Genomic DNA, 24,859 nt, shown 5'->3' with positions numbered 1-24,859 from the left:
AAGCATGCACTAGACAAGCAAATGAGCTATAGGTATTGGCCATTTTGTTCATCTTAAATTATTTTTCCATCTTTTATAGATCATATCAGTAACCTTGGAGAACTACATGGATTTCCAAATGTCCTCTGCTGACAGAAGTAAAGTGGGTGAAAATGGTTTGTCCGTCCCGGATATCAATGAGAAGGCATTGTCTGTACCAAACCTTCTAATTAACTCAGAATTTGAGCCAACCGCGTAAGGCTTCTTCTTTATGCATTCATTTCACTAGGATAAATTTTATCATATGTCCAAATATAATTGTTTGCTCCATTTGGATCTTTATCAGTGATACTTCCAAAAGTCCCTCTTACTGGTCAAGGATTATCTTGCGTAATATAGCCAGATTGGCAAAAGAAGCAACAACTATCCGGCGTGTTCTTGAACCTCTTTTCCATAATTTTGATGCTGAAAATCACTGGTCCCATGAGAAGGGAGTTGCTTTTACTCTTCTAATGTACTTGCAGCTTCTAATGGAAGAAACAGGTTACTTGGGAAGTTTTAGCATGAATCCTTAATATATGCTTTTTCTGATATTTATTTTGTTGTTATAAAGGTATTTTTTTTTAATGACAGGACAAAAGTCTGACCAACTCTTGGCCATCTTGGTGAAGCACATGGAGCATAAGAATGTAGCCAAGCAACCTCACATACAAGTTAACATTGTAAATGTCATAAATCAACTTACAAAAAATGCAAAGCTTCAGCCCTCAACGGCAGTCATCGGTACAATAGCAGACTTGGTGAAGCATTTACGAAAGTGCCTACAAAATTCAGCTGAATTATCATCTTCTAGGGGTGATAATGATAAATATAACACTGATCTTCTGTTGGGCTTAGAAAAGTGTATTTCAGAGCTCTCAAATAAGGTTGGGAAAATGCCTTGTATACATCTGAGTTCTAATTTAATCTAATTATCTTAAGATACTTAGAGAAGCTAGTTATTATTATTATTATTATTATCCATTTAGTTGAACTCTTTTTCTGTATGTATTTAACAGGTTGGGGATGTGGGACCAATTCTTGATATGATGGCTGTGGTACTAGAGAACATTTCGACCAACAGTATTGTTGCAAGAACAACAATTTCTGCTGTTCAACGAACGGCAGAAATCATCTCTTCCATCCCTAACATATCATATCACAAGAAGGCAAGTATTCTTGCTGTTATGTTCATTCTTATCTTTCACATGCATCTAAGTCCTGACATTATAATCTGTTCCAGACCTTCCCTGATGCTCTTTTTCACCAGTTGCTCCTTGCAATGTCCCATCCAGACCATGAAACTCGAGTTGGGGCACACAAAATTTTCTCCATTGTGCTTATGCCAGCCTTGCTTTCACCTTTGTCAGATCAAAATAAAAAAACTTCTGAGGTTGTTTCTTATGACTTATCGGTTAGTGCAACTGTGAAGGTAAGGAGTCACAGCTTATCCTTTCAGGACGAAGGTACCAAGCAGAAATCATCCATGGAAAACTAAAAGAAAATGGAAATCAAGTGTCAATAATGTGTCAGTCCCATGGGAACTCATTTAGTTTTAAGCATGCTCTGGATTTTTAACGAGACCACTTTTCTTTTAAAAAAAAGCATGCTCTGGATGAATGAAAAATGCTGTGGAATTGTTGTCATTCTGTTGTTTGGTGTTACTATTGATTCATATGCTATTTAGTTTTCATACATGTCTGAATTTTTCAGCAGCTGACTTCCCTTCGCTTAAGCAGCCATCAAGTGAGTCTTCTTCTTTCATCAATATGGGTCCAGGCAACTTCCACTGATAATACTCCTGCAAATTTTGAGGCTATGGCCCATTCATTCTATCTTGCAATATTGTTTACCCGATCCAAGGTAAATATTTTTATGCTGGCTTACTCTCAAAAAGAGAGGAAAAAAAACTTTTATGCTGTCTTTGTTCTAAAATATCAATTCCCTTTATTGACGCACAAGGTTCAAGAAGTATTATTTGTTTATGATACTACCTTACTCTTTTTTATTGATTTAATTTTGTTTTTGGTGATGATGTATGATACAAAAATTTTAATGAGGCCTCCAATTCTTATCCAAAAAAAATGTATGATACGAAAAAAGGGCAGGATAGTGAAATTGGAAAATGTTTTACTCTTGGTAATTGACAAACATTTTGGAAGAACCCACAATAGATGAATGAACAACTTATTTATTTGTTTTATAGAGTCTGCTATTTCTGATTGTGCTTAATTTGATATTAGAAATGTCCTTTTGAAATATGTAGAAGCTCTAGTTCTCACTGTGGATGTTTTCCATGAATGTAGACAAATGAAATCATAATGCTGACTCTCCCTTTAGTATCTTATCTCTTTCTAGTTGTCAGCACCATCTACCATTATCTATAAAACTCAAAGTGAGATAATAATGTCAACCTTTATGTTGCCTGCACCTAAGTTACGTTTATCGAGCGATATTCAACTTGTTTCTGTAGTGAGGTGTGCCATGGGCCAATAACTGGACTGATAGAATTTGGATCTTATCTCGACTTTCTAAGAGGGATTTCCTGGATACTTTGTTAAGAAGATTCCTCTTTTCTTTTGCATTTGCCTGGAAATTTATTAAATATCTTTTAATACTATTAGCGGTTTTCTTTCCATTTTGGTATCTATGTCTGAACTACTCTATTGATTAATTTTCTGATGATAGACCTCCAGTCATATGGCACTAGTTCGGAGTTTTCAGTTGGCATTCTCCCTGAGGAGTATCTCTCTGGATCAAGAAGGTGTGTTACATCTATTAGTATTGGTGTTTTTTTTTTGATACATTGCAAGAACTTAGTGCTCTATGTATATAAGCTGTGGAATTATGCCCTTTGTCCATTTTGTCACTTGGAAGCCTCACGGGCAGGATTATTCCATACACTCCATGATTGTGTTTACGATGCTTCAATTTTTCTTCCATCCCATCTCAAGAAACATCGGAAAGAAACTTTGGCTCATAAAGGTTATTCTAATTGTTGTCTAGACTCTAGATATTTATTCTAGCTAAACTAATATTGGCTGAATTATAGGTGATTTATGGAAGATTTCCTAGCTTTGACTACTGATGTAATTGCTTTAAATTTTGGTAATAAATGTATATTTCTTTTCCTTATTTCATTTTTGTATTGTTTATAAATAGGATATATGTAGTAGACTTTATGTGGGCAATGAACATTCAGATCCAGTTTGTAATATAGGCTCATCTGTCTTCACCTATTCGTTATGAGTTATCTCACTGTAATTGAATGGTGGTTGGTGGATTGCATTTAGTCTTATATTAAACTCGGGGCTCTTCACCTTTTACCATATGGTTTTGGGTTGGGTGCTTGTTGAATTTGGTGAAAACTTCTCCTGACATCTGTGTCTTGCATGCTTGTTGAAGGAGTTTTGCAACCATCTCGCAGAAGGTCTCTCTTTACCTTGTCATCCTACATGATTATTTTCTCAGCCAGGGCAGGCAATATTCCAGAATTAATACCTATTGTTAAAGCATCTCTGACAGATCAAACAGTCAGTTTCTTATCCTTAATGTATATCAGAAGTTCATTTATATTGATACAGTGGTTTGTTATCTTTTCCGACATGCTGATACTTGATTCTATCATCCTTTACACAGGTTGATCCTTATCTCAAATTAGTTGAGGATATGAGACTCCAGGCTGTGCATGTGAAGTCTGATGTGGACGGTGTAGCATATGGGTCACAGGAAGATGATGCTGCTGCATCAAAAACTTTCTTGGCAATAGAGCTAGATGATCTTCATTTGAAGGAGACAGTCATTTCTCATTTCATGACTAAATTTGACAAATTTTATGAGGTAATGTTTCAGTTTTTTATTGATCTTTTAAGGTTTAACTCTGGTGATAAGTATCTACTATAAGAGGGTGATTATTATTATTATTTTGGTTTTTAGTAACATTACAAGTTACATTGGCGTAGATTTTTTTAAAGTGATGAATGTGCAGAACTTACGTGCTTAGATATTTCAGGATTCTTCATTTAATAAACTTTTTACATGAAAGATTTTGGCTGTGAGCAGAGAAGCTATTTGTTAAGTAATAGAAAGAATCATCATAAAACAGACTGTAGTTAGGACTAGAAGTAATGTTCAGTGGATTGCTACCCCATCCCCCTTGTTCAGTTGTGTGGCTTGTAAAGGGTAGCAGTGATTTTATTTGTCAGTGCTTTTGGAAGGACATTTTGAGTTATAACAAATAGATGTTGCATGTTACTAAGTTGTTCCATATTTCTTGTCAAAAGGAATTAATAAAATTTATGGGAACTTATTAGCAAACAAGATTCTTATCAACCCTTGTCTGCTTCTTATAGGACGATTTATCAAGTATTAAGAAACAGATTCTTGAGGGCTTTTCACCAGATGATGCATACCCATTTGGTGCTCCATTGTTTATGGAGACACCACGACCATGTTCTCCTCTTGCACAAATGGAGTTTCATCCATTCGAAGAGGTAGATCTTACCTAGATTACAGAGTCTCCTACAATACCATGAGTTTGATTGTCTTGTTTTCTTTTTCTTCCAGATTTTGCCTCTAGCCACAATAACAGATGATGAAGCCTTCCCTGAAGCCAATGGAAGTCAGTTGGATCGCAAAGCATCTGTATCTCTCAGTACACTTGATGTTTTAAGTGTCAATGAACTTTTGGATTCGGTAAGATGATCAGTTCTTTATATCTATAACAATATATAGTATAATTTCTCAATGAATTTGGAAACAATAAATCTGCAAAAGGATTGTACGTCTTTATTCAACTCCTTAGGTAGAGTCTATAAGAACTCCCTGGATAGTATAAATCCTCAGATTCCGTAGGTCTTTCTGTCTTTCTTCATATGAGTTCGTATGTTCTATAAAATCTTAAACGGGTTTTGCTACATGAAAATTGAAAAGGTTTTGCTACATGATACTGCAATTTTGAATGTATTAAGCTTTTACTTTTCCACACCTTAAAAGATTGTCTGAAGATGCAAAGTGCATATGTTATAACATTATAATTCACATCACAAACTGATAAATGGGGTTTGACCAAATCAAATGAGTTTTAACTCTTCAGTGTAATTTGTGCATCTTTGTACCTTTTGTCATGCAATAAGTTTTGTTTTTTTCAAAACTCTAACCAACCTCCCTAGTTGAAATTGAAGTTAGAAAAGAGAACCATTTAATCCATCTTATTGAGCCATTTACTTGATTCCTAGCTGTTGGGTACAAAGAGCTATAGTCCATGTTCTTTATAAGCATCTCTGGAGATTTATCTAGCGTTCATTTTCTTACAAATTTTATCAATTTGTTTGTCATAGGTTCTGGAAACAGCACGACAAGTTGCAAGCTTTTCGGTTTCGGCCACACCCATTCCCTATGACCAGATGAGGAGTCAGTGTGAAGCTCTTGTAATCGGCAAACAGCAGAAGATGTCAGTGCTTCATAGCTTCAAGCACCAACAGGATGGCAAGGCAACCCTGGAGGAAAATAAAAATGAGGTCCTCTGTTTACCGAATTTGGTGAGTCGGTCTTTAAACACATGACATTCATCTGTATTCTTCCCTAAGCCAAAGCATAACCTGTATCATCACCTCTAGTACCATTGATAATGGGGTAAAACCACATATTTAGTCACCTTCCGATTCCCGCAGTTTCGTTTTGGTCACCTGCCGTTAAAATCTTAACAGTGATGCTGATGTGTCACCATAAGTAATACCACATTATCATTTAAAATACTAAAAAGAGTGCCATGTCAGCAGTTTTGTTTATTTTTTAACAATAGGTGACCAAAACATGACGTTAGGTATGATTTTAGAAAAAAAATAGTTGGATGACCAAAATGGAACCGCACGGATAGCTGGGTGACTAAATATAGAGTTTACCCTTGATAATATTTGATGCAACCAATAATAATATCTTTCGTGGGCTATTCTTTTCCTACATTAGGAAGTAGAGCTTTATGAAGATCTGAAGGTAATTGGGAAGGAGCAAGCTCATGGAAGGGGACAACTTGCCCTTTGTGCACTAGAATACGGACAACATTCTTTCAAATTACCGCCATCAAGTCCTTATGACAAGTTCTTGAAAGCAGCTGGATGCTAAAGAGGTTTGATACTTGTGTACATGTTTCCAGATACTTGTCGATTTTATTCATTTTTTGTGTGTGGATCCATTGAAGCTCAATTTACCATTGCACCAAAATGAAAGAAGCGAGTAGGGGAGTGGAAGGATGGCCATGGTGATGGTATAGTATTGTACAAGAGAGCAGTGTAAGACTGATAATTCTTTTGAATCACATTTGTATGATGAAGTAATTGTTTGGTTGATTTAAAAGAAAAACTTGATTTCTTCTCCCATTTTTCTTTTAACACAAGAGTGAGCAAAAGTCGATTCGACTAAAACAAAATCAACTTTTTCGACATAACTTGATACAAAAAAGTTTGATTTGATTATACTAAAAAAGGCTCAAATACAATTTGAGTTATAAAATATTATTCTAATAATTTGAATCTTTTAATAATTAGTGGATTAGTTTTTAAGTTCGAGTTGAGTTCTTCAACTCGTATGTTATATGTGTATTTTAAATAGAAAAATATGAATAAATAAATATATATATATGTATATTGTATATGATTATGTGAAATCGTTTAAATTAAAATCAATTAGTATTATACCATTATTAAAACATGGTTGATAGCAACCCAAACTCTACAAGCAAACGATGAACATGTTTAATCTCTCACAACACATCGAATAGAGCTCGAACATAGTCAATAGTAACACATTGCCCATGAATATTCCCTTGAATAGAGCTTTTAAGGTCAAGTATCTCTCACAATGCATACGCATACACCTTCATATTTTATATTTTTCTTGCATTTCATTTTAACAACAACCAATTGTGAATCATTAAGTGATCTTAATGATTAAAGAGAATATTGTTATTTATAGAGGTCCCAGATTCGAGTTGCTACTTCTGCAATGACTAAGAGATATTATGAACAAATATTATTTTATAATCATCTAAACAATTTAAAGAAGAACCAACAACGTTTAATGATATTCCAATTCATTAAAACGAACTTGTTTTTTTTACCTCAATTAATATGAAACCCTTAATTCAATCATTTTTAACTGAAAAATTAACTCGAAATCCTCACAAACCAAACTTTTGTATCTATTTTTATTCATTAACAAAAAAATGAGATAAAGAACAATCTTCGTGAAACATTTAACTTAATTTCAAAATTTACACCTTAATATTCAATGAGAATATTATAAATTTATAATTGTTTTTTTTAAGAAATATAGCTTTAAAAATATATAAAACCCATAAAACAGTTATTCCTATACTTCGTTTTTATCCTTGGGTTCAATATTAATCAGCTCATTGATGATCACTTGATCATCATAATTTGTCAATTATTTAATGAGTTTTTCGACACATCTGTTTAGAATTTTGTTAGTCTTTTGATAACAAACAAATATCCTACTAACACAACGGATCAAACTTGAAAATTTTTAAAAAATAATTATTTTTCTTTTATAGTTAACATCACTCAATGAATTGTTCATGCTTCGTTTATCCTTTTACAGATAAATCTATTGAGATTTTGAAAATCAACATCAATAACATACCCATTTACAAATTTTTGACACAACCCTGAAAATTTAGACCTTTATTTAAGCATTTAACTAATATAATAAGTAATGAATTAGATCTGATTTCATTAATACGATTTTTTTAAAAGAAAATCTCATCATTAATACACGATTTTTAATACAAAAAAAAAAAATCAATATAAAGATTTCATCGTAATTTTTTTAATATATATAATGCCATTTTAAATTTTGTAACATTCATGATTTGAATGAAAGATTTTTTATATAAATATATATTTATAAATAATTGTTCAATAAATATTTATATATAAAGTGATAAATGATATTTGTATATAAATTCATTATTCTAGTGTTTACTCATTAAGAAGTGAGTTTGAATTATTTTGTTTAAAGAGTAAATAAAAGTATGAAAATTAAATCAATATTATAATAATGTTAATTATCATTTAACAAATGATTTTTGTAATGAATTTGATACTTGTACAACATATTTAAGGAACCCATTGGAACCACCATATTTAAGGAACCTCCGAGGGAGTTAATCCCACTGCTGCTCGAGGACTGCCCTAACTCTGGTTGAGGACTTTGTGTTCCTGTAATAATCAAAAAGAAAAAAGAAAAAAAATGCTAATAATACGACAGATTTATTTCCTTATACATTAATTCTAAATTAAATAGAAAGAGATTTGATTTTGGAGTTACCATTTTTCAAAAAAAAAAAAAAATCCAAAAAGAAATGGCTATAAAAAGGGAAGACTCATTTAGAATTCGATCATAAACCTCAAACTTTGAATCAGCATAGATATTAAAAAAAGAAGTGAAGAAATGGCCCAAGAAAGAGGCAGTGCAATAATGTGCATGACTGTAATGTTATGCATGATGGTTTGCTTTAAGACGAGCTTTGCAACCACTTTCATGGTGGGTGATGCCTCCGGTTGGGGTTTTGGTGTCAATAATTGGCCCAATGGAAAAAGCTTCAAGGCTGGTGATGTCCTTGGTAAGTTTATTTTCTTTTTTTTAATACTTTAACGTGATTACAAGTTTAGATTTTTTTCAGTCTCTTACAACACATTCAAATCCTAAAACGCAGATATCAATGACGAATTCATAAATATTTTTTATATGCGTACACATATATTAACAACATGATACATGGAGTTACTCAAAACCATGACTTTAGGGAAAAAATAGTTACTCAAAACTTTACTATTAAAATTGGATAAGGAAGCATATGAAGCATGCAAAGTGCCGTTAAGTGCACCCGCATTCAAGACGGGAGATGATCTAATCACCCTTAACAAAGGCGATAATTATTTCCTCTGCGGTTTTCCCGGCCACTGCGAGGCTGGAATGAAAATAGCCGTTAGAGCTACATAATCTCTCTTATGTATGTGAGAATTAGGGCCATTAAAATAAAATATATAAATGTTTTCATTTCTCTTTCTTTTCTATTTCACTGATTTTTTATGCAAATTTTGTCGCTAATTTTATTAAAAAGATAAAATATTAAAAATTATAATGAAATTTATAAACTAAATACATAATTAGAATAATTTATTATAATGATTTACACAATAAATTAGTGACTCGAGATCATAAGGAAAAAATTAAAACTTATAAAAAAAAAATGTGAACAAAAGATACATACAAATAAATCTAACTGTAGTACGAACCACAATAGGAAATCAAACTAGTGAAACACCACCGACAATCGTAAATCAAACTCGTACATCCTAAAAATTTGGTATGAATCTAAGATTATATGTCTTTAATCTCATCATCTATGGGACTACCTCACGAACTCAAGACAGTGTTAATCAAAATAATTCACATCAAGAACCGGCCAACACATCAAAACCAAAACCAAAGATTTAAATTAAATTTACCGTTGTATTTTTTGATCCACCGTTATTAGTGTGATTCTACTTCACATTCTTACTTTCGATAATAATGATTTCAAACAGTACCGATACCATTATATAACCATCACTGTTATATTTTTTTAAAAATCACTATTATACTATCATACTATTTAAGTTATTGATCAAAACACCATAAGGTCACCATTATATACACCAGGTAAACCATATGGGGACACAACAGAGCCAATTCATTCAGCAGGCACTAGAAGAAATATAACCCGTGACAGAGAAGTTTGACTGCCAATTGATTTATGCTTTTTATATATAAAAAATATTAGCAGATTTTGATTTGCTGGCCAACTATGAAATTTGATTAATATGTCACTGATTCGAATTGAATTATCTAATGACAATTATTATAATCTTATATAATTCATATAATATACTATTTGATAACATGATTTAGCATTGTTTTGTTGAGCTTGTTAATTGCAAGTGTCATTGCATGATGTGACTGTCATTTCTCTTACTCTAATATGTAAAATTTAATAACATCTCTAATTCAAGATTTTTGTTACTCTCCATTCTCTTTCTCTGTTGTTTTTTTAGCATGTTTGTAAAAACGACTTTGTATGTTTCCATGCATGGATAGATAGAGAGAAAAACAATTGGGAGAGGTTGCATCTCTAAAAGTTTTAAATTTTTATACATTTTAGATTTTTTTTTTATATTTTTGATCGAATTTTTTTCCGCCATAAGTTCACATTCTCTTATAATTTTATAAATTCATCATTTTCTAACATAAAATCTTGTGTCCATCATACTTCTGTAGTTTATATCTCTAATACTTTCAATCCACTTTTGTTGTAACTTAATCTCATAATTACCTTCAAGTAATAAAAGATTTTATATGAATTAATCTATGAACATTATGTTGCGGAAGACCCACAGGCAACGGTAGAATTTCATTCACTATGAGAAAAATAAGAATTACAACTTCTCTCGATCTACCAAGGAGAAAACAATGATAATTCTCTTGATAAAAGGGAGAAAACAACTCTCAAGAAACTCTCTAAATTCTCTCTATTATTGGAAGAAAGCTAGAATGCTTTGGGATGGTTTTGAAGCTAGAATGCTTTGGGATGGTTTTGAAGCTAAATGAGCTAGGGTATTTATAGTAGAAGCTTTAAGGACTAATCTTATAATACCTAAATTACAATGACTAATTGCATAGTTTTACATCCAAAATTCAACAAAAGTTGGCTACCTAAATGACCATTTAGCCGCCCATGTTTTGTTTACTTTCAACAATCACCCACTTGAGATTTGATTAGAACAATCATATCTTCACACCATTCTTTCTATCTTGTACCATCATGTTGCTTACGTCTCTGACAGACCACAGGAGGATTGACGCCAGGTAAATTTATCCGCGTTGATCGCCTTCGTCATGAAATCTGCTATGTTGTCTTGGTATGATTTTCTGTATATCTACGCCCTTCTTCCACCTTTCACGAATGAAGTGGTACTGAACTCGTATGTGCTTTGTCCTTGAATGAAATGCTGGATTCCTTGCTAGATGCAAGGCGCTTTGACTGCACAAAACAAAGAGACATACTCTTGATTGTGCCAAGCTCCTCAATAACATCTTCAAACCAAATTGCTTCTTTACTGGCTTGTGTAGCTGCTACATATTTGCTTCTTTGTTGTGGATATAGCCACAACTGACTGCAACTTAGAAACCCAGCTTACAGCTCCACCAGCAATTTTGAACACATATCCTGTAGTAGATTTGCTTTTATCCAAATCTCCTGCATAGTCAGAATCTACATACCCATTGATTAGTAAGTTTGATCCTCCGTAACATAATGCAACATTTGAGATCCCTTTGATGTATCTCAGGATCCTCTTTACTGTATTCCAATGCTCTTTGCCTGGATTCGCCATGTACCGACTAACCACTCCCACTGCTTGTGCAATGTCTGATCTTGTGCATATCATAGGAACATTAAAACTTCCCACTGCTGATGCATATGGTACTCGAGACATCCATCCTCTCTTCTTCACTGCTAGGACTCATACTGGAGGATAATTTGAAGTTAATAGGAAGAGGGGTAGAAATTGGCTTACAATCTGCATGCTGAATCGTGACAAGATTTTCTTCAAGTAATTCTTTGTGAAAGCCCAAATCTTCCTATTACTTCTGTCTCGGTGAATTTGCATCCCTAGAATCTTGTTTGCTGATCCCAAGTCCTTCATTTCAAATTCCCTATCAGTTGTGCCTTCAATTCTTCAATATGATCTTGTTGGGTCCTGCAACCAACATGTCATCCACATACAACAACAATACAACAAAATCGTTATCACCAGACCTCTTGAAATAAGCACAAAGGTCTGCATTAAGTTGTTGTATCCAAGGCACATAATGAAGGAATCAAATCTTCTTATACCACACCCGCGCCCGCTTTAGACCGTACAAGATTGTTCAACCTGCAAACCAAGTTTTCTTTCGTCTTCTTCAAAACCTTCAGGCTGGAGCATATAAATCTCTTCTTCAAGATTTCCATGAAGAAAAGCTGTTTTAACATCTAGCTGTTCCAGATGTAAATTCAATGTAGCACATATTGCCAAGACTACTCGAACTGTTGTTAGTCGAACCACAGGAGAAAAAATTCATTGAAATCAATACCTTCTTTTGAGCATATCCTTTGACCCATTCTTGCACGATACCTCTCAACTTGATTGTCACCATTTCGCTTGATTTTGAAGACCCATTTGTTCCCAATTACCTTTCTTCCTTGTGGTAGTGGCACAATGTCCCATGTATTTTTTTTATGAAGGGCTTCGATTTCTTCTTGCATCGCCATCATCCACAGTGAAGCATCTGAGCTGTTTATTGCCTCCTGGTATGTTGATGACTCACTGTCATCTGTTAAAAGGCAGTATGCAACATTTCCTTCTATAACATAATCTGAGTGCCAATTGGGACGTCTTCTAACACGATCTGATTGACGAGTTATTGGAGCTTCAGAACTCTCTGGTTCTTGTTCATCATGTGTTGGTTCTGCTTCAGAAGAATCTCCTTCTTCAACCTCCTTTTCCACATGTATCTGTGTAGTCTTTGACTTTTCAGCGCTATCATCGTCTTCTTTTCTTTGTAGTTTATCTTCTACAAAGATAACATCTCTGCTAATGATCACTTTGCGGGCAGTGGGATCCCACAAGCGATACCCCTTGACTCCATCAACATACCCCAAGAATTTGCATTTCCTGGATTTTGGATCCAGCTTTGAGATTTCTTGGGAGTTGTACATCACGTACACAATACTTCCAAATACATGGAGTTTTGAATAATCAGCTGGTTTACCAGTCCACATCTCCATTGGTGTCTTCAGCTCTATTACAGTTGATGGAGCTCGATTCACCAAATAACAGGCGGTATTGACTGCTTCTGCCCAGAATGATTTTTCTAGGCCTGCATCCCTCAACATTCTCTTGTTCTTTCTAACAAGGTTCTGTTCATCCACTCTGTCACTCCATTTTTGAGGAGTTCCACTGTGAACTATCTTTTGATGCCTTCTTTCCTGCAAAAGTCATCAAATTCTTCGCTTGTGTATTCTCCTCATTATCTGTTCTAAAACACTTGATCTTATTTCCAGAATCAAGTTCCACCCACTTTGAAGTTTTTGAAAGTTGAAAACACGTATGACTTCTTCTTAATAGGATACCCAACATCTCCTGGAGTAGTCATCAATAAATGAGACAAAGTATTTTGCTCCGCCTAGGGATGTAACTGGTGCTTGCCATACGTTAGAGTGAACCAATTCTAGAACACTTTTGCCTCTAGAATTTGATTTGTTGAATTTCAATCGGTGCTGCTTACTTGTTATGCAATGCTCACACAAAGGAAGTATTACCTTTGCTAAGCCTGGAAGTAGCTTTTGCTCCACAAGGACTTTCATTCCTGTTCTGACATGGCCAAGTTCCTGATGCCATAGCATTGCAGAATCTGGACTACATGAGGCAACAGAGGCTTCTGCTTCTAGCAAAGTCTCTCCCTTCAGCATGTACAAGTTTGCAGCTATATTTTCGCCTTTCAACACCACAAGCGCTCCATGGAACACTTCATGATTCCTTTCCGTGTTTCAATCTTGCTTGCATTATTTTCCAACAATCCGTAGGATAATAAATTTTTCTTCAGGCCCTTCACGTGCCGCACATCTCGAACAACTTTGATTGTTCCATCATACATCTTCAATTTGATGGTTCCCACACCAACGATCTCTAAGGCATGGATCATTGCAACTATACACAGATCCTCCTGAGACAGGTTTATACTGATGGAACCATTCTCTTCTTGATGTCATGTATATGTCCCGAATCAATGAGCCATATCTGCAAATCGTTTTCTACCTTCCACGGTGGTTGACGCTTCACAACATAGAGCATCTCTATCATCTGAAGTGTTTGCGGTATTGCCTTGTGGATTGGAGTTTTTATTTAGACTCCAACAATCCTTCTTCAAGTGACCCTTCTTTCCACAGTGGTAGCACTTTGAATTCTTTTTGCTTCTTAACTTCGATCTACCATGTTTGTGACTGCTGCTTTGGCCACATTCTGTTGATCTCCCTCTCATCGTTGTCAACGCTTCTGCTTGTTGCAGATTTACTTGTCTGTCTTCCTTGTTCTTACGCCGATTTTCTTCTTGTAGAACAGCAACTGCAACGTCATCGAAGACTAGATTGGTGACATTACTGTTTGTCAAGTTGATGATGAGTTGATCGTACGAATCTGGTAAACTTTGAAGTAGAAGTTCAACACGTTCTTGTTCTCCTATTTTACAGCTTAAGGATGTAAGCTGAGAAAATAAGGTGTTCAATGTATTTAAGTGCTCCGTAACTGAAGTAGATTCTGGCATACGGAGAGTGTACAATTTCCTCTTAAGGAAAATTTTATTGTGCAGCAATGTAGCCTCGTACAATTTGGTGAGATGATCCTATATCTTCTTAGTTGTCTTATTCTCCTCGATGCTTGACAATACTTCACTTGCTAATGCTAGATGAAAGTTTGCCATAGCATTCCCATCCATCTCGTTCCATTTGATGTCATCTGCGAAATCCACCGGCCTTTCATTGATAGTCGCTAGACACCCGTCTTTCCTTAGGATGACCTTCATCTTCAATTTCCACAATAAGAAATTTCTCCCATTGCATTTTTCAATATCAAATTTCGTTGCCATAGCTTCTTTTACGGATAGCTCCCACTATTTCACTGTCATGAATAGTTCTCTGGAACCTTCAAAGAATGGGTAATAACTTGTTATTTTCTTATGTTAGAGGATACACCTTTTGGTGGCAACCACAAAGACAATAAGCAGATATTACACACTCTAATCTAGCTTGGATACCAATTGTTACGGAAGACGGCTATCGGATAGAGCAAAATCGCAATTGATAATTTGAGAAAATAAAAATGAAGATAAAGAAGTCACAAAATTTACGTGGAAAACCCCTAAATAAAATAGGGTAAAAACCACGAGCAACGGTAGAAGAATTTCACTATGAGAAAATAGGAATTACAACTTCTCTCGATCTACCAAGGAGAAAACAATGATAATTCTCTCTTGATAAAAAGGAGAAAACAACTCTCAAGAAACTCTCTAAATTCTCTCTAGTATTGGAAGAAAGCTAGAATACTTTGGGATGGTTTTGAAGCTAAATGAGCTAGGGTATTTATAGTAGAAGCTTTAAGGACTAATCTTATAAATACCCTAAATTACAATGACTAATTGCATAGTTTTACCATCCAAAAATTCAACAAAAATTGGCTACCTAAATATGACCATTTAGCCGCCCATGTTTTTTTACTTTCAACACATTATACTCAAGTTTGATCTTCGATTTAAAACTTCCCTTCATTGTAAAAATGATTACAAATGTTTCAAGTCTACAACTAGAATTTAAAATTGTTTCATTCCAAAAAAATGTCTAAATTCAATAAATTGATTAATAAAATAAGCTATCCATGGTAGCATTAAAAGATATCTCAAGTCATTTTAATAAGAAAATACTTCAAACTTTATGAATCTATCATTGACTGTTTTGGTTTCTTGCTTTTTGATATTCATCATCTTTAATTGAATTATGGAAGACAATTCAACCCGAATCCAACAGGTTCCAACCCGATGAACTGAATTGAGATATGAGGTTTTTGTCATTAGAGACGATGAACTGAATTGATGTTAATTTCATTAGAGACAATGAATTGAGTTGGTAATTACCCTAGTTGATGGCAATATCATTAGAGATGAATTAAATTTTAGAGAATAAGATATAATGATTCATACATAAGTGAATGTTTGATTAATGACTAGTTTAGGATGCTAGAAGATGTAATAGGGACGCGAATATACACATCAAGTTGTAATTGACGAAGAGTCTAATTCAATAAAAAAATATTAATAAAATATTAATTAAAGCTTAGGTCACAAATAAAAAGATAATAAAAAAATCATATCATCATACAACAACGCAGGAAAATGGAGGAATGGTAAACAAATTCAATGTATAATGTTTAGAGATTTTTTTTTTAAATTTGTTGATCATGGGAGTGAGAAGAAAGTTGAGTGATAAAATTTATAATTTATTCAAAATATATTATATGAAGTAACCTAACTGATGTAATTTTAAAATATTAAAGATTTATTAGATTATTTATAATTAGAACTAAATTGATATGCATAATTTTAAGGGATTAAAAAGGATTTTATACTATACAATATATGTTACATTCCAAATTCTGGGTTAAGAGTTTTAAGCTAACCCGAAAGGACCTTGGATGAACCCGTTAGTTGTAGGAAACCTTTGACCCAAGATTTGGTGAGAATTGGCCTTGGATTAAACCCATTTAGTGTTAAAAAGGAGATTTTTGAAATAAGACCAAAACTTGAAGGACCAAGTAAACAATAAACATAATTTTAGTTTGAAAGGCTGAAATCCCATTAATGGGAATGAGGTCACGCTGGAAACTCCATCTTTTTCTTCACACTTCTTTGTTGTTTTCTTCTTTTTATAAACCCTATCTTCTTTGGTAACTTAGACAAATGCAGAAACTTTGTTAGCTTTCATCACTAGCCCGATTTTGCAAAGGTAAGAAACAAAATCACCATTATTAGAGCTTTCTTTCTAACCCACAAAATCAAAGTTCGGTTATACTAACCTCAAGAAGGGCTTAGTAGGGGTTTAGAAACCCATGGTTTTTAACTCATTTTGGGAAGATTAAAGCTCTAGGAGACTCCTTAGCTTTTCCTTAAATCTCCAAATCAGTTAGTAATTCATGTATATGATTTTGTATAGTGAGAGAAGTTGGGGAGAGCTATAAAAGCAAAGGAAAGGAAAAGCTCACTCTTGGTTGAGTTGAAAACGTTTCCACCAGCTTAGGAGACAAGGGAACACACTTATAACTCAACTCTACTACCTGTAGATTATTAGATGAGTGTTGATTAGTTTGCATGAGTTAGGAAGCATACTAGCATGTCCACGGTAAATCTCAACATTTTATGTTTTTCAGCATGTTTATGGACATTATGATCCTTTTGATCATACATAAAACTTTAATAACGTTTGGGAATCTCAGTAGGGCTTTTGGGTTAAATAGGGAGTCATTTTCGTGCCCAAACAACACATTTCTGTATTTGAGTATCAGTACTGGAAGAACAGTACCAATACACTTTATCAGATGGTTAAAACAAGAGAGTTTTGGGCTAGAAGTATCAATACTCATTAATAGGGCATCGATACTCGCAAGAGGAATATCGATACCGAGTTCACTTAGCAGATTCCAGTGACAATTTTTTGTTTCGGTATTCATAAGAGTATCGATACTGAGGGTTGAGTATCGAAACTCCCAGTAGGGGTATCGATGTTGAGGCATTTTTTAAAATATCAAAGTAAAATTTAGTATTGATACTTAAGATAATATTGATACCCTGGTATAAAAGTATTCGATACTTGATCCCAGAGTATCGATACTACCATTTCTTCTCATTTCTGCTCAGCTTATAATAGTCATTTTAGTTTCGATACCAAAGGTTAGTATCGATACCGAAGAACTCAGTATCAATACCAACGTATAATTTTGGATAGGGAATCCAAATGGTTAAGGGGTTGAACTTGAGGGATCCAATAACACCAGAATGGAATCAAATAAAACTACAAGTGAGAACCGTAATAAACTTACAATAACTTGAAACAATAACAACCAAGATGACATAAAACTAGACTTGTTTGATGCTCGGGAAATAACCAAGGCACTCGAGTTTACTTTAGTAGAGGACAATCATCTCATTGGATATCCCAATCAGTGCCAAGACACTTTATTTGCCAGATGGGCGTAAATGTCCCAAGACTAGATGGAGTGAGTTGGTCTGGTGTACGTTTCTGATGTAGTTCCATATCTCACCTCATATACCCAAGGGTACCTAGGTAGGCTAAAGGGGTGTGCGCTTCGAGATGTAGAACCCTCCGCTACATCATGATGCCTACCTCAACATTTCATGTCAACATTCCTATGTCTTCATACTTATTCCACTAGCATGCTCATTTAGTGAATGCATGTAGTACAATACAATTATTAGTGTGACACCGAGCTCGTAAGCATAACATTCGAAATGTGTTTTCGTACGCAAGTTCTTAGGATACCGTTCATGGAGCGTTATCGTCACAAGATATTCCATATTAGTCGAGGCTTCAGAGTACGTCTTGATTTATATAGAGGGCATGTACTATTTATATACCCTTTTGTATTTAGTCGTAAATGTATTTTGTTAAACTCAATATTGTTATTACTTTGGATGTTTTGGGAGCTCCCTCGTATTTGTAAACTCCGATTTGTTTCGCCTTTATATTATATCATTATGTATGGTCTTTAAATGAAGCTTTACAGTTGAATTTAAAAGAATTTTTTTTGGGTTAGCCACTTTGGTAGTCTCATGTGGCACTTTAATCCTTCGGTCTTCGGGTCGAACTGGATTAGAGTGTTACAATATCACCATTTTTGTTAAGTCAATGGTCAAATCTAGCGATTGATGACCAAAACATAAATGAAATGAAATGTAACATTAGATATAATTTAAAAAATAATAATTAATTGACAAAATAAAAACACGAGAACAGGTGTGTGACCAAATAGGCGGTTTACCTTAAAAAGATTCAATGTCTAAAGTTTCTTTAATTAGTGATTAAATTAATATATTTTAAAATATAATAATTAAAATAAGATTGATAAAGAAAGTTGTATAAATTACGCAAAATATATATACAATAAAACCTCTATAAATCAATAATGTCTGAATCACGTAATTTTATTAATTTAAAGATGTATTAATTAAGTGATAAATTAATAATTATTAATTTAAAGACGTAATTTTTCCCGATTGAATGAAACTACAATATTCTTCGTGAATAAAACATATACATTGTATTGACTAATTAAATGATATTCATGCACAATTTAAATAAATAAATATAATACATACCCCTAAAAAGGATAATGTTCTTGAAGTAACTACTAAAGAAGGCGTTCTTCGAATTGATATCATTATAAGGCGTTCTTTGAATTGATATCATTATATACGTTTTAAATAAGACTTGAAATATTAAAAATATATTTAAAAAATAAAATAATTTAGAAAAGAAACTTATAGCCGATTATCAGGAAATGTTAGCACAAGAAGAAATCTTTTGGGTACAGAAATTGAGGTTAGACTGGGTTTTAAAGGGCGAAAGAAATACTAAGTTTTTCCATATCACCACTAAAGTTAGAAGGAAAAATAACAGAATCATGGGTCTGTTTGTGGGAGATTCTTGGATAACTGAGTAGGCCTGTAAACGAACCGAACGCAGACGAACGGAGGTATGTTCATGTTCGTTCATTTAATAAATAAGCGAACATAAACGAACAAAATTCTTTTTGTTCATGTTCGTTCATTAAGGAATATAGCTTGTTCATGTTCGTTCATTTAATAAATAAACGAACATAAACAAACACAAACATAAACGAACACGAACATAAATGAACACGAACATAAACGAACATAAACGTTGGAGACCCTATCTTTCATTGTTCTTTCATGAAAAATAATCGACAATGCAAATCAACCAAATCTACAGTGATAATAGCGTAAGAGCTGATTAACAGTGATGAAATGTTTGAAGATATCAGATATTTCGATTAATCTTTTAAAGATATTAAATGATTCACACGACTTTAGAGTTAATTTGTTCGAATACGACAAAAACATACATAAATCATAAGTAAGCTATATGAATATAATAAAGTCTTAAAGTTAATTTGTTCAACAAAACAATCTTCTTGAAATCCAAACAACTTCAATAATATTCGTAACATATTCAACTTGCATTCATGTTCAGTCGTTAATTCATCATCCATCCTGATCAAAATCAAACAAATAAATTATATTAAATTAAAGGAGTTATAACAAAAGATGAAAAATATACTAAATTAGCGAGGTTATACCAATTCATTCATCCTCATTTTCAAGGAATCTCAACATGTATGATATCTTCGTTTTGCTACAACAAATCAAAAAACCAAAAATATATTAGTCATTGTAAAACCAAATTCAATAAAACTTAAAACATAAAAATACCTTGTTTTTATTTTTCTCTAACCCATAGTATTGACGATACCAATCAGCTCCACAAACAAGCATATCTACCATCTTAGTTCCTAAAGAGGATCGATGCGGATCAATAACCCTCCCACCAGCACTGAAAGCAGATTCAGAAGCAACAGTAGTGACTGGAATTGCCAATATGTCAGCAGCCATTTTTGACAAAATGTTAAATTTAATATTGTTCTCCTTCCACCATCCCAAGGCATCAAAATATACACCAGGCTCACCAATTAAAACTCCTTCCTCCAAATAAGTGTCCAATTCTGACTTGACAAATGTAAAAGTATCGACACTTCTAATATGCTGGTCATATTTAGCTGTGCCAGTTTTAATACCTTTACCAAATTGACTGAATAAGGAGCTAACACTACTCTTAGAAGTACCACCAATACTAACACTTTGACTCCCATCAGTAGATGAAACAACATTTGCTGCTTTATGAGCCTCAACATATCCTTGGTACAACTCATATAAAATACATCGAACTATTTGTATTTCTCTCGAAGCCTCATCATGTGAATAAATAGTATGGAAAGAAAACTCAAGCAATTTCATTTTATACCTGATAAAGAGAATGACATCAATTAGAACTCAAATAAATTCATTAAAATAAAATTCAAACAACTTAAATTTATACTTGGGATCTAAAATGGCACCAATTGAAATTAACAAGTTACAAGTACCTCAATACTTGTCAAATTTTTTCTTCTTCTTCATAGCCATAGCTACCATGTAATCACTTCCTCCTAAAACTACTGCATCCAATTCTAGTTTTATCCCAAACAATTCGCTAAGAAATAAATTGGATGTAGGATATTCGGAACCTATAATATTCAAAAAATAATTAGTAGTAAATTCTTTGTATTAAAAATTAATAAAAAGAAATCAAGTTATACCTGAAATGATTTTTGTAGCTTCATTGAAAAGTGCCAAGACTGAGCAAACCTCTTCAACTTTTTTCCAGTCTTCCTCGCTCAGTAAAGTAGTGTATGTAGACTCTCGATCGACATAATTCACAAACACTTCTTTGAACTCTAAAGCAGTAGACAACATAGCATATGTAGCATTCCACCTGGTACTAACATCTAAAATCAAGCTTTTTTTGGCATTGAAAGTTGTTTGGCGAGTTCACTAAAAATATGCAATCGACCCGGAGAGGCATTGACATGTTTCACACTCTCACGAACATTATGAATTATGTCTTCAATTTCTCCAAGACCATCATGAACTAACAAATTAAGAATATGTGCACAACACCGCACATGAAATAATTTTCCACCAACATCAAGTTTCTTCTGAAGATTCAAATTTTCCATCAATTTTCTAGCCACCACATCATTAGTCTTAGCATTGTCCACTGTCAAAGTCACCACCTTTGTCTCAATGTTCCACTCCTTTAGACACTTAAAAAGTGAATCATAGATACATGCTCCAGAATACGGTGGAGACAAGTCAACAAAACTTAATATGCGTTTGTGAAGCTTGAAATCAGAATCTACAAAATGGCATGTAACTACCATGTAATGGATGTTTTGATTCGATGTCCACATATCTGTAGTGATGCTCACACGCTTGACAGAACCCAATAATTTTTGAACTCTTTTCTTTCCAATCTCATAACTGGAAATACAATCTTGTTTAACAGAAGCACGTGAGATCTTGTTAAATCCTGGATTTGCTTCTTTCATTACCACATTAAACAGTCCATACTCCACAAAATTAAAAGGTAATTCATGAACCATGATCATGTGGGAAATAACCTCTCTCATCTTTGCATTGTCAAACTTCAAATTTCAAACCATAGATGAAGAATCTGATTTGCCAGGCTGCACTTTTAAACTTAATTGACCTCTGTTAACCACTTTCAACTTTGGACAATCACCAATATGCCTATGCAACGGTGTGGTGGTTCCATATTTCATTTTCTTAAACTTTTCTCCACAATGGCTACATTCAGACAAGTTAGTTCCATCATGCAACTTTACCATCCGGAAATGTTCCCAAACTCCCGAAGTCTTCTTTCTCTTCCTTCTAGTGAATGGAGTTAGTTCTTCATTGTTAGTTGCATCAACGTGTTCTACACTATCTGTAGCTGCTGCATCTACTTCTTCGTTATCAGCTGTAATAAAAACAACATCTGGATTTTGTGTACTTTCCATGGTTGGAGTGTTGGTACTTGATTCAAATTCAGTTGATTCAAGTGGCGAATCAGACATCTGTGGTACAACAATGAGTGAATGTTAGCGTTAGTAAATAAAAGGATTTTTTTCTATTATCAAATTAAATAAGTAGCATATCAACTAAAACAGCACAACTAAATTGATGTAAAGCAAACACAGCGGCAATAGAATGAAACCAACTTGCAGTAGCGACCAGAATAACTAAACCTACTAAAATATGGCATCATAACAGTACATAACACCAAAACATCATCAATATTCAACCCATCTCAACATCAATCCACTCCCCATATCATACTAACACCAATACAAACCAAGCATGTATATGGAGTTATAACAAAGTGGACAACAATTTCGATATACCGCAAACACAACACCAAATGGATACATCGGCTCAGCAACAAAAACCATATTCATCGAACATAAACAACCTACCCACAGGGGCATAAACGAAGGCCATCAATAGTCTTTCACAACACTGCACAGCACCAGTAAATCTCTAACTGTAGGAATAGGGTCTTACTTGTTCGGGCATTTTAGTATGCCATAGATTCACCAAACTGCACATTTCCTTTTTTCCACGAACCAAAAATTAAAAAACACAAAACATGCCATAAAAAATCCTTAACAAAAAACCAATCCACCACGTGACAGGGCAGGGCAGTTTCATGTTTTCCAACCTTGATTAGGCTATCATCAATACTAGTATATTCTTTTCTGGGTTTATGGGCAGTTTCATGTTTTCCAACCTTGATTAGGCTATCATCAATACTAGTATTCTTTTCTGGGTTTATATCACTTCAGATTACTTGTATTCAACCAAGTGTGAAAGCAAAAGAGAAAGACAGGACGAGAAACATAGGAAAAATCTAATAAACCAACGCTGCGAAAGCCTAAAACTTTCCCAACTTCAACCATAGAGCAAAGCAATATTTTCGTGAGAAAGAGACTTGGTCTCATGCGTGTCTCTATTGGGACTCCACACATTTCTGCATCTTCTTCTCCCAAGGTTGGAACTTGAAAGAGAGAAAAAAAGCAAGAAATTAGTGAAGATGACACGGAGATTACTCACATGGAAAGAAAATGAGAACAATAAGAGGAGAGAACGGAGAAGAAGAGCCATAGCTGCAAACATATACTCTGGCCTCTGAGCTCAAGGCAGTTATAAGCTCCCCAAACATTTCGACAACAATGAGGTCTTGAAAGCTCTTTGTGCTGAGGCTGGTTGGATCGTTGAAGAAGATGGCACCACTTACCGCAAGGTTTCCTTTTCCCTTCACTTCACTTGTACATAATTTTACTTTTTGAAGCTTGTTCTAAAACGGGTTTCTGTTCATCTTTTGATGCAGGGATGCAAGCCACCTCTGTTGGAGCTCGGAGCGGCTTCGACCAATATCAGTTCATGTTCATCTATTCAACCCAGTCCACAGTCTTTAGCCAACATCAGTTCATGTTCATCTATTCAACCCATTCCACAGTCTTCATCTTTCCCAAGCCCCGAACCTTCTTACCATGCGAGTCCCTTATCTTCCTTATGCCCGAGTCTGACTCGTTTCAATTCAAATACCTCGACTCACCTCCTTCCATTCCTCCACAACATTGCAGCCATATCCAGCAGCACTCCACTGACCTCGCCACTTTCTTCCCCCACTAGAGGATATAAGCGCAAATCTGACTGGGACTCCTTAAGAGCAACTCTAACGATGATGACTGGACAACGAGGGGTGGGCTAGAGAAGACTGACTGGTCGAATGCACCGTTCATAGCGGCATACAAGGGGATCCACTTCGTTCAAAATGCCACAAAAAATCCCTAAATTCACATCCCGAAATTAACAGACCAAAAAAAATTCAAATTATTTACCTTATGAAATCACGTTCAAGAAGGGAAAGAGATGAAGCTCTGTCGAATCGTTGCAGTTGAAGACTTGAAGCTCCGTCGAATCGTTGAAGTTGAAGACTTGAAGCTCCGTCGAATCGTTGCAGAAATGAAAATTGTGGAGGGTGGGGAGAGTTGAGAATCAAGAACAGCTGAATGACGGGTTGGAGAAGAGTTGAGAAAAAATATTGTTTTTAGATTTAGGGTTTTTTGTATTACCGCTTAATCAGGCTGTAAAATTGGGTTAATTATGAAGTTGGTCATCAAAATATCATATTAATTAATATTTTTCAGATACATACAAATTGATCACCAAAATTGATTTAAGAATATTAGGTTAAACATAAATGAACGCACATAAACGAACATAAATAAACGCATATAAACGAACATAACCAAACGTTCACGAACGTAAATGAACGAACGAGACCTATGTTCATGTTCGTTCATTTAATTAAACGAACACAAAATCTTGTTCATGTTCGTTCATTTAATAAATAAACGCACATAAACGAACTTCCCGCCGCACGGTTCATGAACGATTCGCTGAACGTTCAGTTCATTTACAGGCCTATAACTGA

General features: G+C 34.3%; 4 protein-coding genes across 4 annotated transcripts in view; 3 read left to right on the top strand and 1 right to left on the bottom strand.

Annotated features, from left to right (window-relative positions):
- LOC120212706 (protein SEMI-ROLLED LEAF 2-like) overlaps window positions 1–24,859 on the top strand; it is a 30,338-nt gene that overhangs the window by 4,632 nt on the left and 847 nt on the right. Inside the window, exons 8-21 of the mRNA XM_039210927.1 lie at window positions 80–234; window positions 326–522; window positions 613–905; window positions 1,038–1,187; window positions 1,262–1,450; window positions 1,732–1,881; window positions 2,707–2,782; window positions 3,424–3,551; window positions 3,658–3,858; window positions 4,371–4,511; window positions 4,585–4,713; window positions 5,358–5,558; window positions 5,986–6,145; window positions 19,239–19,243. Coding sequence (XP_039066858.1) covers window positions 80–234; window positions 326–522; window positions 613–905; window positions 1,038–1,187; window positions 1,262–1,450; window positions 1,732–1,881; window positions 2,707–2,782; window positions 3,424–3,551; window positions 3,658–3,858; window positions 4,371–4,511; window positions 4,585–4,713; window positions 5,358–5,558; window positions 5,986–6,141 — 2,166 coding nt within the window. The 3' untranslated portion in view covers window positions 6,142–6,145; window positions 19,239–19,243. The remainder of the gene's footprint in view (window positions 1–79; window positions 235–325; window positions 523–612; window positions 906–1,037; window positions 1,188–1,261; window positions 1,451–1,731; window positions 1,882–2,706; window positions 2,783–3,423; window positions 3,552–3,657; window positions 3,859–4,370; window positions 4,512–4,584; window positions 4,714–5,357; window positions 5,559–5,985; window positions 6,146–19,238; window positions 19,244–24,859) is intronic.
- On the top strand, window positions 8,488–9,039 carry LOC120212778 (chemocyanin-like). The gene is made up of 2 exons (XM_039210971.1): window positions 8,488–8,659; window positions 8,891–9,039. Exons 1-2 carry the CDS (start codon window positions 8,488–8,490, stop codon window positions 9,037–9,039), a joined length of 321 nt encoding a protein of 106 aa, XP_039066902.1.
- Window positions 19,966–21,989, bottom strand: LOC120212777 (zinc finger BED domain-containing protein RICESLEEPER 2-like). The gene is made up of 5 exons (XM_039210970.1): window positions 21,371–21,989; window positions 21,117–21,254; window positions 20,912–21,044; window positions 20,194–20,782; window positions 19,966–19,974 (listed from the first exon to the last, which is right to left on the bottom strand). Exons 1-5 carry the CDS (start codon window positions 21,987–21,989, stop codon window positions 19,966–19,968), a joined length of 1,488 nt encoding a protein of 495 aa, XP_039066901.1.
- LOC120212776 (BES1/BZR1 homolog protein 2-like) lies at window positions 22,450–24,133 on the top strand. Its single transcript, XM_039210969.1, has 3 exons — window positions 22,450–22,459; window positions 23,559–23,662; window positions 23,750–24,133. The coding sequence occupies exons 1-3, from the start codon at window positions 22,450–22,452 to the stop codon at window positions 24,131–24,133; spliced, it is 498 nt and encodes a 165-aa protein (XP_039066900.1).

The sequence above is a fragment of the Hibiscus syriacus genome, unplaced genomic scaffold (genome assembly GCF_006381635.1).
Source record: "Hibiscus syriacus cultivar Baekdansim isolate YM2019G1 unplaced genomic scaffold, ASM638163v2 tig00110015_pilon, whole genome shotgun sequence".
Taxonomy (NCBI): domain Eukaryota; kingdom Viridiplantae; phylum Streptophyta; class Magnoliopsida; order Malvales; family Malvaceae; genus Hibiscus; species Hibiscus syriacus.
The sequence above is the reverse complement of the archived record's forward strand: the minus strand, read 5'-3'. Positions and strand labels throughout refer to the sequence as shown.